At 41.5% G+C, this 15,324-nt stretch overlaps 2 protein-coding genes across 4 annotated transcripts in view; one reads left to right on the forward strand and one right to left on the reverse strand.

The window, feature by feature from the left end:
• The window catches only part of LOC135494458 (eukaryotic translation initiation factor 4E type 2-like), an 89,430-nt gene extending 87,801 nt beyond the window's left edge, over positions 1-1,629 (reverse strand). Inside the window, exon 1 of the mRNA XM_064782454.1 lies at positions 1,529-1,629. Coding sequence (XP_064638524.1) covers positions 1,529-1,548 — 20 coding nt within the window. The 5' untranslated portion in view covers positions 1,549-1,629. The remainder of the gene's footprint in view (positions 1-1,528) is intronic.
• An 82-nt stretch (positions 1,630-1,711) lies between these two features.
• The window catches only part of LOC135494456 (mediator of RNA polymerase II transcription subunit 4-like), a 170,028-nt gene continuing 156,415 nt past the window's right edge, over positions 1,712-15,324 (forward strand). For all 3 annotated transcript variants that reach the window (XM_064782450.1, XM_064782451.1, XM_064782452.1), the window contains exon 1: positions 1,712-1,776. In XM_064782450.1, the coding sequence (XP_064638520.1) occupies positions 1,712-1,776 (65 nt within the window). The remainder of the gene's footprint in view (positions 1,777-15,324) is intronic.

The following is a 15,324-nucleotide window of genomic DNA, read 5'->3' on the forward strand; positions in this document are numbered from 1 at the left end:
GAGAAGAGATAGAGCTTTGGACTATTGGAATAGTTGTTGGGGACAGCATGGACTTTCAAATTATGCATTTGTTAATCACCTTAAATTATGTTAATTAACTAAATAACGCTAATTGGTATTAATCAACGAGGAAAAAAACAACATTTTTCATCTTGACCCAGGATATCACTATCATCCCCCTCGGACCCTGAATCATGCACACTTTCAATCCCCATGCACGCTGTGTACATCGGCATTATGTTCAGAATCATAATCACTAATCAGACTCGTCTTCTAATCTAACGCCACGAATTCACTATTTCATCAATTATTGATTCTGCAGTTCGTCGAACACGTGACTAAGGCATTTAAATTTGTTTACAAAACTTTGGACTCAAAATATCGCCTAAACTTTGAATAAAAACACCGAAGTTTTCACCTAGAAATCGGAAGTTGTAGCGGTAAACAACATGGCAGGACACCTAGCGACAAGTTCCTGTACTAATTTTCTATTGAAAACATCGTCTGATTCAGGTCTCTCCCAAGTCGCAGTTCTCCGTACATCCGCACAGATCGGAAATTTTTTTTGGTCGCAAAAAAGCGTACATCCGCAGCGAAAGGGTTACGCGCATGCAGTGTGTTTATTACGTACTCAGTTCGACTACGTCTTTTCTGACTAATGGCCGCTGTTGAGAGAGGTAAGACTGTAAAAGAAGCTTCTTTGAAGTATTTTTTTCTTCAAAGTGGCTATTCTTACGACTAGTCGTAACTTAGGATTTATGCGATTTCAGAGATTAAACTGAGGATCTAGGGAGATAAGACTAGTGTAAAGGAAGGGTTAGGGTTAGGGTTGACGCTAGGAGTAAGTGTTAGGGTCAGGGTAAGCGTCAGGGTCAGGATTAAGGCCCGAAAAGGTGAAAATGATCGTCGTAAGAATAACCAGTAGTTTGTATGTAAAATGCATTAGGGATCGTCATAAGAATAGCCGCGGCCTTTTTTCTTTTATCGTCTTAAGTTTTAAGACTAGGGTTTCCCCCCAACCTATAATAGGCGCTGCGCGCTTACCAGGGCACTGCACTGATAATATTAAAATATGCTGTTTCCTTCCATTAGGGGATGATTTTAGAACTTGGGAACAAGTCTATGTACCTCCTAAATAAGGGGATGGGGGGGGGGCAGGGGGAAGCCCTATCATTTCCTCCAAGTCAAATCCAACATGGCCGCCGACTGGGTAGGCCCCCTTGATTGGGACCAACGTTTACGAAAACGTCACGTCACGTCACGTTACACTAATGTAAAATGCATGGCGACGTGACGACGGCCAACACTACGTCATGTAAACGTTGTTCCCAATCAAGTCCATGAATCTATAGTCATGATAATGTGTGTTGAACACAATTTGAATACATGCTCATGCTGCAATGTTATGTGCATGCATTGAGTGTAGCCTAGGCTACCGTAATGATATTGTGTCACAAAGAAACACGCATCCAAACACACACATTCTTCAACTTATCATTCAATAGCTCGCAATGAAAATGAAACTTACGCGTCAAACTTGTTGTTCATATTTTAGTTTTTTCCTAAAAATATTGGGGAAACCCAGCAATTTTGCTGACCGACAATGATTCTTGTCTTTACCGCTTACGCAAAATTCTATTGGTTGTATTGAAGGAATCCCTATCAGATCTTTGTTATCTACGCCCTGATTGGCTTGAGCCCATTCATCAAAATGGCAGCGCCGAGTACAAAGGAAAAGTTACATTCGCTCATTGATGAGATGGAAATTATATCAAAGTAAAGTGAATTTTCACTTTGGAAATATTTGGAGCGATGATAGAGTTGTCTTTCCTTTAAATCTACATCCTTTGTTTTGATAACAACAGCTCAGTGCCAGTAAAACTAGTGCAAGTTGAGGCATGATGATCATGCATGCATAGCGCATGTATGATATAGGGCAGGCCCCTATAGTATATGCATGGTGGTGCACAGCCACACACTGTGACTGTGAGAATGCCTATGACGTAGGCCTATACAGAGAATGGTAAGAAAGTATTAGATGTTCGTCTGCTTGACTCTGGAATGGTGAATTTTAAGCGACTTCAACAGGCAGGCAGTGCATGCAAATACTTCAAAAAGTATTTGATAGTGATACCAAGCCTTTACTCTGAGACTCTGTCCAAGGGCAAGGCAGCTACTTACTCTCAAGTTAGTTAGCTAGACCTACTCCTCATGATCCATTCCATGGCATTGTAGGCCTAATATGCGGAAGGCTCAGGCCTTGACAGGGAGCTCTTCGTGAAAAGGGCTGGTGAGCGAGAAGACTCGGGTGGTGGTGGTGGGGGGGGGGGGGGGTGTATATAGTTAGGATGATGCTATCATGGCAGTTGACCGAAGTCGAAGAAGCAGTTGGCTAGCACACAGTAGGTACGCCTGTATAGCCAATTTCGCCTACCCAGATATTGGCCGTGAGCGCCGTGACGCTAATGGATTTTAACCTCAGCCAGAGCCGCGCGGTCGATTCGAAGGCTCTCGCGGTAATTGCATTGGTATACACATTGCGCGGAACTACGGCTGGCGATTGCAGTGAAACTGGGGTCAAATGCTAGCTCTAGAGCCTCGTTTTCGAATCATTTTCGTACGACGTGTACTTTTCAAGATATGTCAAGTTGCCCGAACTCGACAGATAAATTTTCAACTTTGCTGATAAATAACTGCTCCAAAACTACGGAAGGTATGTATGAAACCACTTCAAACTTATAGACAATGTTTAAGATTGTATTAACTTTATATTAAATGATGTGTGATAATAATTCTTTAGGGAGAAATGGCAGGAAATAGCCACGGAACTTGGGTAGTCAAATTCGAGATTGGTCGCCATAATGGCCAAACGAAGTCGAAATCGGGTTTTCCACGATCGATTAAAATCATTTTCTCAACCACCTAGAGCAGTTAAAATACAAAACTAATATCATATGAAATGAATTTAGATTGTATAGAATCTTATTTTAGCCTGGATGGGTTGTTAAATTGTTAGATTTATTATGATTGAGGCCGATGATTATACAGAAATTTTTGAAGAAAATCTAGGCCGAAGTTATTTATATCTGACGGGGGTCACGTGACCAAATCTCAGCACATTGATTGGTTACATTGGTCATGACGTCGCTAATATTTGTCAACATTACCACGTGTTTGTTGCAGCATCATGTTTAAAATGGTTTTTGTTCAGTTTTATTCTTATGTTATATGATGCTAACAGCTCCATTATTTTTTTTCAGGCAGCCAATAAAGTGCAATGCCTCCCAAGAAGAAGAAACGGCGCTTAGAGTTTCCATCCCCAGAAGGAAAAACTGGCATTGCTGTCACCTTTCTTCAAGAAAACTACAGAGAACTTCCTGATGATGTCACGTCTATGAAGAACGGACATATGCTACACCTGTTTGTTTCAAGTTGTCGAGATGTCGGACAAACGTGCAACAAGCTGGGAGCACTTTATAACAGGCCACTCCGTGACTTTACTTACCCTGTAAATCGTATTGTGAACATGACATTGAAAAAGCTTCGTAAACTGACAGAGAAATGGAGCGGAGTGTTCAGGAGAGACAGTCCCTAAGACGTAAGAGAAAAAGAAATGGTAAATTGAAGCCAAAGCTACTGAAGGCACAATTGGGACGCCAAGACAAGAAAGTAGAAAAATTGGAAATAAAGATCAATGAACTTGGACAAAAAGTTGAGGGTTCTCAGGTAGCGGAACTTGAGAAGGAATTGGCTGAACAGAAAAAAGCTAATAAGGCAAAGAAGAAAAGGATTGCTGATTTGGTGGATAGCATGAAATGTGCAAAGAAAGAACATGCAAAAGTGATAAAAGAACATGACATTGAATACCAGGACAGAATTTTTGTTTCTTGAAGATGAGTTGAGAAATTTTAAGTCTGAATCGAGCCAGGAACTATTGTCCGAATTCAAAAAGACTGGGAAAATGCATACATGCGGTATGCGTTTATTAGTGTATGAATGTTTGATGGCTAATGTTCCAACTGAGAAGACGAGCATTAATACATTCCTTTGCTGTGAATTTTGGTGTACACTTGAATATCAAAGACATTCCAGCACGCAAGCACTATAGAAAACATGATGATAGAACTTTCAATATTATCTGATCTACAGACAGCAGAACACCTTTACAAAGTATCCTCAGGCAGAATTTCGCCTATTCACCATTTCGCCTAGTCACCATTTCCCCCAACACCCATTTCGCCTATTCACCATTTCGCCTACACCCATTTCACCTATTCACCATTTCCCCAACACCCATCTCACCTATTCACCATTTCGCCTACACCCATTTTGCCTATTCACCATTTCGCCTATTCACCATTTCGCCTATTCACCATTTCGCCTATTCACTATTTTGCCTACACCCATTTTGCCTATTCACCATTTCACCTATTCACCATTTCGCCTACACCCATTTCACCTACACCCATTTCGCCTGTTCACCATTTCGCCTAATCAGTAGGGTGGTTTCGCAGGCGCACGGATAGCATGACGTGAACGTTTAGCTAGACGTAACCGTTTTATTTACTGCTGCGTCATTTTGGTGGTTTCGCTGCGCACGAGAAAACAGTTACGTTTAAGTCTAGGTGGCGCAAATTTTGAAAATGGCGGCACTCAGAGAACTCTTGCATTTGGCGATTGAAAATGAAGATGATGAGTTTGTGTACCTACTTTTTGAAGAAATGGCGGTGCCAAGGGGGGTAACATATGATCCAGCGTTGCCTAGATTCGATTTAGAGACTTACACGGACGATCAATGTTGAAACGAATTCAGATTCCGTAAAGATGACATTCCTGTGCTCTGTCAATGCATAATAGTTTACAGAGCCTGCCCCTGGCTGTGCCACACCCGTGCACCACTCTAGACCTGCCTTCACAACATGAACACACAAGACAACACATTCCATCATCATCATGACCATGGATGGCCGGGGAAATATCCACATCATGACAGGCATGAAATGCATGCGGCACAAGTGTCAAGTGTACATCCATGGGAGCGAAACATCGGCAACCGCACTTCATCATCTTTTTTCGCCTGCAAGGATAGGCGATATCGACTACAAAAGCCAATATTTGCAGCACAATATTCCTAATAACTATTACAGGTGCTACTCAGGATGTACGACTTCTGTGTCAGTGAAAATTCGTCAATTTTGCTGTCCGTTTAGACTTACGTGTATCGAGTCCGCTATCCGTCTTTTCCCTCCGTTTACGCGAAGGGACGTTGCGTACGACGTCACGACACCGCAAGTAGTGATGACGTCACTGCTGCTAATTGTTCACGTCGCGCTATCCGTGCGCCTGCGAAACCACCCTATCATTTCGCCTATACCCATTTCGTCTATTCACCATTCACCATGTAGTGATTTAGAGTGCCACCTATGGGCTGTGCTGTTATTCAGCCATCAACATTTTGGAAATTATTAGGATTACTAGCATTGTACCCGTGGCGCAGGCAGGTTCAAATGGGCTATACCTTGAATAGATTGAATTGCAATGAAAATATAATGCAATATCAAAGGAGCAATATCGAAGAGACAAATTAAACCAACCATTTGTCCACAGACTCGGACCCTGTGGCGTGCTGTATGCGTGCATATAAAAGTAAATCAATTGGTCCGAATGAGATGATGAGGCAATGTGAATATACCTCGTTCCTTAGTCAGCAATATGCCCCTTTTTATACGGAGATGAAGGAGAACCCAGAATGAGATAGGCCTTCACATGTCGGCCTCCAAATGGCTCGGACCAATTGCACTATCACTACTAAAACTTTAAAATGCGTGCTCCTCCTACATGTAGCATGATCTCGGGCAAGGCACTTAGTCGACAGGCAAGCTAGAAGTTCAGCACCGTGAGCAGCTCCTTGATAAGGCCATGCCAAGTTCAGAGTGCCTCTTCAGATACATCAAGTTTTGAAAGCTGTGGTGAGCACATAAACATACCATTGTAACCTTAATTTGAAAATCCCTTCATAATCAAGGGCTAGCTCTGGCTAATACAGTACCAATATACGATAGACCATCAATTTGACCCCAGCTCCTTACTGCGGGAAAACCCAAGTCCAGCAACCAAAAGTATCAAAATACATTTTTGTTTACATTTGAACTGCACACATGCGTTTGTTTACAATTTCTTTCCCGCGAAATCTCGAAGATCAGGTGACCTACAATCGTGGATTGAAAATAACATTAACCTTGGTTCAGCAGGTCAACACGTGTACAGGCTGTTCCAATCATCCACCTACAGCCAGCCGTTCAACAGGTAGTGTTAGTCACCCCGCAGGGAGTGCAGGTGATTCATTAATCCCCTGCATAACTGAACAGCAATGGCTTGGCTTCCGTGAGTGATAAGGAGAATTGACCGTGTCCGATTAAAAATCCCTCATTACTGCTCCGCTGAAGTAAATTTCCGAAAATAAACATGACGTTGCATCAGGATAACATATCACCTGCAAACGTGCAAAATTTCGAGACGAAACACGACCCCCAAATGGCACTTTAGCGAGCCGCCTTATAGTATTATGATATAGATTGGCATTTGAAAACCCAATTTTGGGTATTTTGTCAATTAGGCCTGTTTTGATCCTGTCCTAACTCATAAAAAAAACAGTTCTACCCTATCACTGAAAAAAGTTGCGACAAGTCTGGAGGGGACATATATTACCCTCTAATAGAAATCTGTCTGATTCTTATAAAAACTGACTCTAAGATATTGGGTGATATGAATAAAGACTAGCAAATGCTTTTATCTAAAACTCCTTGTACATTTACACTAGGCCTTTCTGTACAAAATTGAAGTAAAAGCATTTGCTAGTCTTTATTCATATCACCCATTGTATTGAGAAATCAGCAATGATGAATATGATTATGAGGTATGAATGATCTAGTTGCAAAATGACAAAATTTGAGTAAAGCACCAAGAAATCCCGAGTGTAGGCGAAATGGTGAATAGGCGAAAACGGGTGTAGGAGAAATAGTGAATAGGCGAAAATGGGTAATATGCAAAATGGGTAATAGGTAAAATGGGTAATAGGCGAAATGGGTGAAGGCAAAATAGTGAATATGCAAAATGGGTGAAGGCAAAATTGTGAACAGGTGAAATGGGTGAAGGCAAAATGGTGAATAGGCGAAATGGGTAATAGGCAAAATGGGTAAGAGGTGAAATGGGTAATAGGCGAAATGGGTGTAGGCAAAATGGTGATTAGGCGAAATGGGCACATTTGTAGGCGAAATGGGGATGAACCGATGACTACAGTGAGCATGTTGTTAGGAGTGTGGAACATTTGGCAAAGACTCTAGTGGAGTTTAAACCAGATCTGGAGTTCAGTGAAGTTAAGGATAAAAAGATCGAGCATATTCATTGTACTATGACAGACAGAGCAGCAGTTAACCACGCGGCAATTCGCAAGATTAACGAAGCCTTTGGCAAAACCCTAGTGGAGGTGAACTGCCACCTCCACCCCCTTGATACCATAGCCACCAAATGCCGGTCTACACTGCTCAGTCTGGAGCATACCAACAAGATATCTAGCAAACTTTTTGGAACTGGTTGCTTGGCAGAGAAGTGTATTCTCTCATTGAACAAAATGAGATACGTTGATGGGAAGGGGGATCCACATGGCTTTCGGGTTTTCCTTTCTGATGAAAATCTCCCTCAATCTTTAATTCCCCGTTATCGCGGAAATAGGCTTCATGTAATGTTCAAACTTGCGGCTATATAGTGGTCTACCATGAAAAAATCAAGACATACCTCCTGACAAGGTGCCTCCACAACTCTCTTCTTAAAGGTGGTTTGGTGGAGGACTTCTCAAAGCCAACTACATATACTGAATTAGAGGTGCTTGCAGTTTTAGGCAAGCTGCTGACTGGTCCTTGGTTCAAGCGATATTACAGAAGCAGTGAGGACCAGGTGCATCACTGGGATGCTTTCGAGTCAATCCAGGCCTGCCATAGAGAGGTTCAGATTCTTTCCAGTACTGAAAATGACATTGAACTTAGCAAGATCAAAACAGATTTCTTCGGTGAACCAGTAGAACAGAGTGTCACTGAAACAGCTATTTGGAGGGATGTTCAGTGATATGTTGAAAGCCACACTCGTCTCTGCTGCAGATGTTATTGCCAAACAGTACAAACATTATCATCAAATGGAGCTGTCTGCTGATGCCCGGAAAAGTCTTGATACAGCTCCAACGCACAATATGGATAGCGAGGAAGTAATGGGCATGTTCAGTGCCATACAATCCAAAGGTCCCAGGGCAACTCTGCTTTTCATGGCATCTAAGATTAAAGCCAAAAAGAACAAGACTCTAGCATACCTGAAAGCTCTGCCTGATGCAGAGGCAGTTGTCACAAAGGCAGTCACAGTTGCTGCTAATCACAGCTGTTGTTCCCAAAAATCTGTTAAAGACCTTCAGAAGGAACTTTCTATCCGAATTGCAGTCAAGGTACAAAAAAAAGATGCTGGTCTTCGACGGAAAATTGAAAAGAATGTGAAGGAACAAATGGTGTCAAAGACTCCTGACTATGCATCAGCTTTCCCTTCCCTAGATGGAACCTCTATAGGGATTCTATTGGATATTGTTGGGGGAACACTGGTTGGCAGATGCATACTTCATAACTGGGCAGAAGAAGGGGAATTTTCAGACCAGACGTGAAAAGTACTTGGCAGCCACGAAACGAAACCCAGCGCAGTATACGATGTGTTACTGGGGAATGGGAGAGTCCTTTGAGGAGGATGGAACTGACTGGAACATTCCAATTTATCAGTTGGCTGCAGATTTCATATCTGAAGACTTAGAGGTAGTGTCAGCATAGATGGACGGTGAGTGCGTTGCCACTATAACCTGAGATGATTTTTCACTCGTTCCACCCGATGATTTTTGACATTTCAGTGATGAAACTGCATGTAACTTGTTTATTTTAGGTGCTATTAACTTGCTGTTGGTTTCATCCTGTAGCTCTTCGAATTTGATTTCCAGAAATACTAGGTTTTATAGACCTATCTCCTTTGAGAAAAAAGTTGTAAACTATGAGAAAAAAGCTGAAAACGTGGATTTATCTATCGGCACACTGTTGCCTCGTTAACAGTAATTAGTAGTAATTAATTAGCCATTACTGCCTAATTAATAAGACTTAACTATCAAAGGCAGTCCCACTTGAAAGCACTTTTAATTCTCTCTCCAGAAATATAATGGTTTATGGGTATACCTTATGGGGTTCATGTTGTGGTAAAGAAGTTGTGGTTTTATCTCAGCATTCTACATCCTTCAGGGCTCATGTTTTTCCTGTTATATGTTAAAACAATAGAAATAAATCGTGTTTAATTGGAGCAATTAAATAGCCATAACTTCCTTATTAATTAAGCTGTGGAGTTGGTTTTAGTATCACTGGAAAGCTTTTTCCATGCTCTTTCCAGCAATACCAAGTTCATTGGATTTCAGAGACTTTCATTTTTTTGTTGTCGTACCTACACACAGTGTCAATGATGGCGAGTAGTTGGTGGTTGGGAGGGGGGGGGGGATATAGTTGACCCAATAGACGCTGTCGCAGTATAGAAAATAGGTGGGGAGAATGTGGGAAACTAAACACAACAGGAGAAGGATAGATATTTTTGCCCGGAGATAAGCATAATGATCCCAAGACCCAAGTGTAGGATTTGAATTCAAAAAGACCTTAGCCGACCCCTGTCCTGAATAGTTTGAGGTCTCACTAGCCAGTGGTGATCAGGTGTTAATCTTGAATTTCTAAGGCATAGAGGTGAAATTTTACAAACTTGCATTATACAGGGTGTCTCATGCATTGTGCTACATCAGTCTATGCATGACTGTATGTCTAGACGACGTTGAAACTTGGTCAGATGTATTCTACAAGAGACCAGCTATTCAGAAATGTATAGGTTTGTGTGAGAGTAAGGTACTGCCAAGTCGCGTCATTTTTGGAGGCAGGTAGGCCTGGCCTCCGCACTGGCTAGTGAGACCTGAGGGTAGCACGTGCGTTTGAGTTAGTGCGCATGCGCTTTCTACGGAAAATTGAAAAGGCTAGTGTTGTGGACGAGTGTTCTCCTGGGCAATCCCTCTTCAGAGACCGAACCATTGCATGATGCGATTCACGGTTATGCGGTCATTGACAATTGCTGGTCTGACCAAAAAATGATATATACAGCTTTACCAATGTCAGAATCACTGACCCCATAGCCTTCCCTTTGGCACAGGTGAGCACATGGTCCCTGGACCATTTCATTTCTGCACTTTAATTTTTAATGACTATTTGTGATCCGATTTGGAGTACAATGAATATGTGAGGAGTAACTTGAGAATAAGTAGCTCGGTATAGAATAGTTAATTGGGATTTTTGGATGCACTGTTTACCTGTTGAAGTCGCTCAAATTTCACCAATCCAGAGCCAAGCCGACAAACCTTCAACACTTTATTACCATTGTCTGATACGTCATAGAAACCAACTCGCTGTGGTGCACGCAAGTACAACCAGAGATATGCCTGCACCACCTAGGGTCGGGAAAACAAACTATAGTTTGGTTCAAATGCTCAGAAATATCGCAGTCGACGTATATATGGTTCATTCAACTAGAATGAATGAACAATCGACGTATATTGGCTGAGACAATCGGATTTACGCCATTATATGTCGATGCAAGGAGATCAGAAATACCGCGTAGATGAAAGCATGTGGAAAAGTACATTTGCATATCAAAGAACCTGGAAAAAAGCTACAACTATGTGCAAATTTTATAAAAAGTGAACAAGTATCTACAGAATCTACCAAATAATGTATTCTTTAAGTAGCTGTACAGTGTTTATATGCACCAAATTCGAAATCAACTAAGAAATTAAGTCATATTTGGAAATTATTGACCAGAAAATCGCAAAGCCGGCATCTTCCACCGTCAATATTATTGTCACGTGCAGTACCGTAATCAATCTCCTCACCAGAGAGTCATTCTTTACCAAAGTCAAAATTACATAAAATTTCTCAATAGGGTCATTCCATTGGTGATTGATAATATTCTTTTGTAATTTCAGAAAGATAAAAGAATAAATCTTGATGCTCTTTTTTCGTCACGGCAATTTTGACGAGGTTGAAAAGTGCGCCATTTTGTACAAAATGGCGCCGTTGTTTTCAGCGGTTTACACATGTAACATGCAATGACATGTTTTCGCGAGGAGATGTAATCTCTAAACCTGTTTTTAGACTATCTGAAACGAGCCGTCTTCGAAATCAAGTTGGTTTCGAAACGGCCTCCAAATTCACTTCAGATTTTAACCAATTTCTGTCTATCAATTTGGCATTAAAATACGTTTTTCGTCAACCGCTAAGGTTACTTGTTAACATGGTTATGGTAGCGTTTTAAAAGCAATTCATGTTATGGTTTAAGCGCATGCACTGTGTTCTGAGTAATGGCCGCTGATGAGAGAGTTAATACAGTAAAAGAAAACTTCTTTGAAGTATTTTTTTCTTTTATTGTCTTAAGTTTTAAGACTAGGCCTAGTCATTAAAAGCGCACAAAAAACCCAACTACCCAATGAGCACTATTGATGTGACAAAATGGCGATAAGCTATATCATCCTGTTAGAGGCTCCGCATCATTAAAGCCGCGTTCTCACTAGACGTTCAAATCGCTTTGGACCAGTTCCAAATCTTTTTATCCCGCTAAATCGCTTTACCCATTCACACTGAAAACGCTTCTGAATCACCGTATTCAACACACTTCCTAAACCGTTTTCGAAGTCGATTCAGCTAGATCGCATTGGCTGAATCGCTTTGTATTTGTATGTGAATACTCGAAGCGATTTATCCAGATCGCATCACCTATACGCATGCGCATTATCTACTTCCTGTTTTAGCACTGGAGAAAACACCCGGGAGTATCTGTCATTTCATGATCTCTCATCCGCACGAATTGCCCTTCTCATTCTGGTGTCCTGTCTCTCAATACGATGCCACAGCCTGTCGCACAAATACATAAATAGTTCCGAGTTATACGAAGACTTTCAAGCCAGTGTGAATCTTCTCGCCATAGAAATCCGAATATCACACTGTCCCAATATATTCGAAGCCGAGATTAACACCATACGGAGCCGAGGCCTGTTCACCTCCTGCATCCCAGCAATGAACAATAACATGAATGCGAATGCCCTTTGTCACATGATGAAAGTTCGCATCATTTGGGCCCTCCTAGCATGTCTCCGACACAAAAATGCATCATACTGGTGTTGTCTGCGGCAGATAAACATACCATTCATCAGGACGAACATTGCCATGAACATCCGCAGCCTTGCTTGTTGGCTTACCGTAAGGGGAGTCTATACGATAGCGCTGTGTCCGTCGGCGTCGTCGTCGTCGTCGTCGTCTGTCGTATCCTGTTTCAGAAACAGTGGCACGTTTCTTAACCGCTGGAGCTATGAACTTGAAACTTTGTATACAGCACCCCCTAGGTCAGGTGACCTCTGACACTGAATTCCGGTCCGATCTGATTCTCAACTTGGCCACCAGGGGGCCAAATGTCGATATCTAAAAAGTGTGATATCTCGCTTATTAGTGACTTGTTTTCGATGAAACATTTTTTGTAGGTACTCATAGCAAATATACATCTTATATCATACGGGTTTTTAATTTGACCTACTTTTCAAGGTCACAGAGGTCATATGGCGTAAATTTCGTTCGAGTGTAAACTATGGCACGTTTCTTAACCACTAAAGCTATGAACTTGAAACTTGGTACATATAACCCCCTATATCACATAGCCTATGGTACTGAATTTCAGTTTGATCTGATTCTCAACTTTGCCACCAGGGGGCCAAAAGTGGAAATCTAAAAAGTGTGATATCTCGCTTATAAGTGACGTGTTTTCGATAAAATTTTTATGGTAGGTACTCTTAGGAAGAATACATCACATATCTTACGGGTTTTCAATTTGACCTACTTTTCAAGGCCACATAGGTCATATGGCGTAAATTGGCCGTTAGAGTGTAAACTATGGCATGTTTCTTAACCAGTGAAGCTATGAACTTGAAACTTAGTGCATATAACCCCCTACATCAGATAACCTCTGATGCTGAATTTTGGCCCGATCTGATTCTTTATTTGGCCTCCAGGGGGCCATAATGGAAAAAGTAAGAAGTGCAATAGCTTGCTTATTTTTAGTGATTCGTTTTCAATAAAATTTTTATGGTAGGTTCTCCTAGCAAGGATACATCACATATCATATGAGTTTTTGATCTGACCTGCTTTTCAAGGTCACAGAGGTCAAATGGCGTAAATTGGTCGTTTGATTGTAACTATGGCATGTTTCTTAACCACTAAAGCTTTGAACTTGAAATTTGATACACATGACTCCCTACATCATGTAACCTCGGACACCGAATTTCGATCTGATCTGGTACTGAACTAGGCCACCAGGAGGCCAAAACTAAAATAGGTAAAAAGTGCAATATCTCGTTTATAAGTGACTTGTTTTTGATGATATTCTTTTGGTACTTACTCCAAGCAACGATACATCACATGTCATACCGACTTTGGTTTGACCTATATACTATACATGTACAATGTTTCTTAATCTGGATGAATTCCAAAGCACCAAATATCTATACGGTGAGCACAATGGCCCCTGGCCGTTTCATTGCTTATTAGGCCCATTCTCATTATCATTCTCCTCGGTATCATTTTGGGCGCATCCACCTTGGATCTGCTGACCTTGAACTTTGACGTAGTTTTGCGATTCAACAACAGGTAGCACTTGGATTTGAATCGAATTGAGCGAGAATAGCCCAAAATGCATTCAAATCGATTCAGAAGTGCTGGGTTACTTCTAAAGCGATTCAAGGTAAATCGTTTTCCGCAGGGCGATTTGTGGAAAGCGGTCTAGAAGTGATTTATGTGAGAACACGGCTTAATTGACCAATCAGAGAAGATCGCATAGGAAAGAAGTACTTAAGGAAATCAATGCGTTATCTCACTGTCCAGTGGGGATGCTGCTACTGTGCAATCAGAATGTAGTTTCTCTGATATCATGAATTAAAGTTGTTTCTGGTGAACATTCTGATGAACTTTGAGCCTCATATGTTCACTGGCGTGGATTTGGGGATCCAATTAACCCGCTGAGCAGTGAAAATTGGTGGACGCGTGAAATTAAGACAAAAACGACCCCAAAAACTTAAGACCCCCAAACCCTGAAATTATCATGGTCATGACCTGTCAAAAATTCTATGGATTTATGCCCTGGGTGAGATGTCTTTCTGGTCTATAAATATCAGTTTTGAGTGAGCTATTGGGAAAAAGTTAAGGCAGTTGATATCTAAAGGAAAATGGCTTAAAATCTTAATAGTGATGTGTAGCCAACATCCCACGTGAACACAGCCTGCTATGACGTCACAATAAACCAAATATAGACACCCAACGCCCCAAACGGCCAAACAAGAAACTTGTTGCAACAAAAGACATTGACCGGATTTGAAATGTCCTGCCAGTTTGGAGTTTACTAGAAGTACCAAATCTATTTTTCGTTTATTGTGACGTCACAGCAGGTTGTGTAACAGGATTTTTTTGCCATTTTGTCACATCAATGGTGCTCTTTGGGTGGATGGGTTTTTGGCTCACCTGTGAACCTTTACCATCACGCAGTGTCCGTTGTCCTTGGCACGTTTTGTAACCGCACAAGCTTTTGAACTCTAACTTGGTACACATGTACCCCTAGGTGACCGATACTCAGAGACCGAATCGCAGCCTCATATGATACACGGTTTTGCCACCATGGGGCCAGAGGTCAAAAATGGAAAAATTGTGTTTTCTCCCTTACTACCGGTCCGAAAAATTTGAAAAAAATATGGTAGGTACTTCTACCAATGGGACATCACATATCATCCGGGTTTTTGATTTGACCTACTTTTGAAGGTCACAGAGGTCAAAGTTTGTCGGCAGCAACACCGTTAGTCGGTGGTGGCGCTATTCTTCTTAACCACTTTAGTCAGATAACTCAAACTTGGTACAAATGTACCCCTGGGTGACCCCTACTCAGATACCGAATCTTGGCGTAATACAATTCACGGTTTGGCCAATAGGAGGCCAAACGTTGAAAGTGAAAATATGCGATCACTCGCCTAATACTGGTCCAAAAAATCAGAGAAAAAATCTGTTAGGTACTTCTTGCAATGTTAGTTACATCATATATCCTTGGCGGTTTTTTTAACCTACTTTTCATGGTCACAAGGTCAAGGTCGTCCAGGGGCACTGCCGTTAGACAATAGTGGCACGTTTTGTAACCGCT

This window comes from Lineus longissimus, chromosome 10, assembly GCF_910592395.1.
Source record: "Lineus longissimus chromosome 10, tnLinLong1.2, whole genome shotgun sequence".
Taxonomy (NCBI): domain Eukaryota; kingdom Metazoa; phylum Nemertea; class Pilidiophora; order Heteronemertea; family Lineidae; genus Lineus; species Lineus longissimus.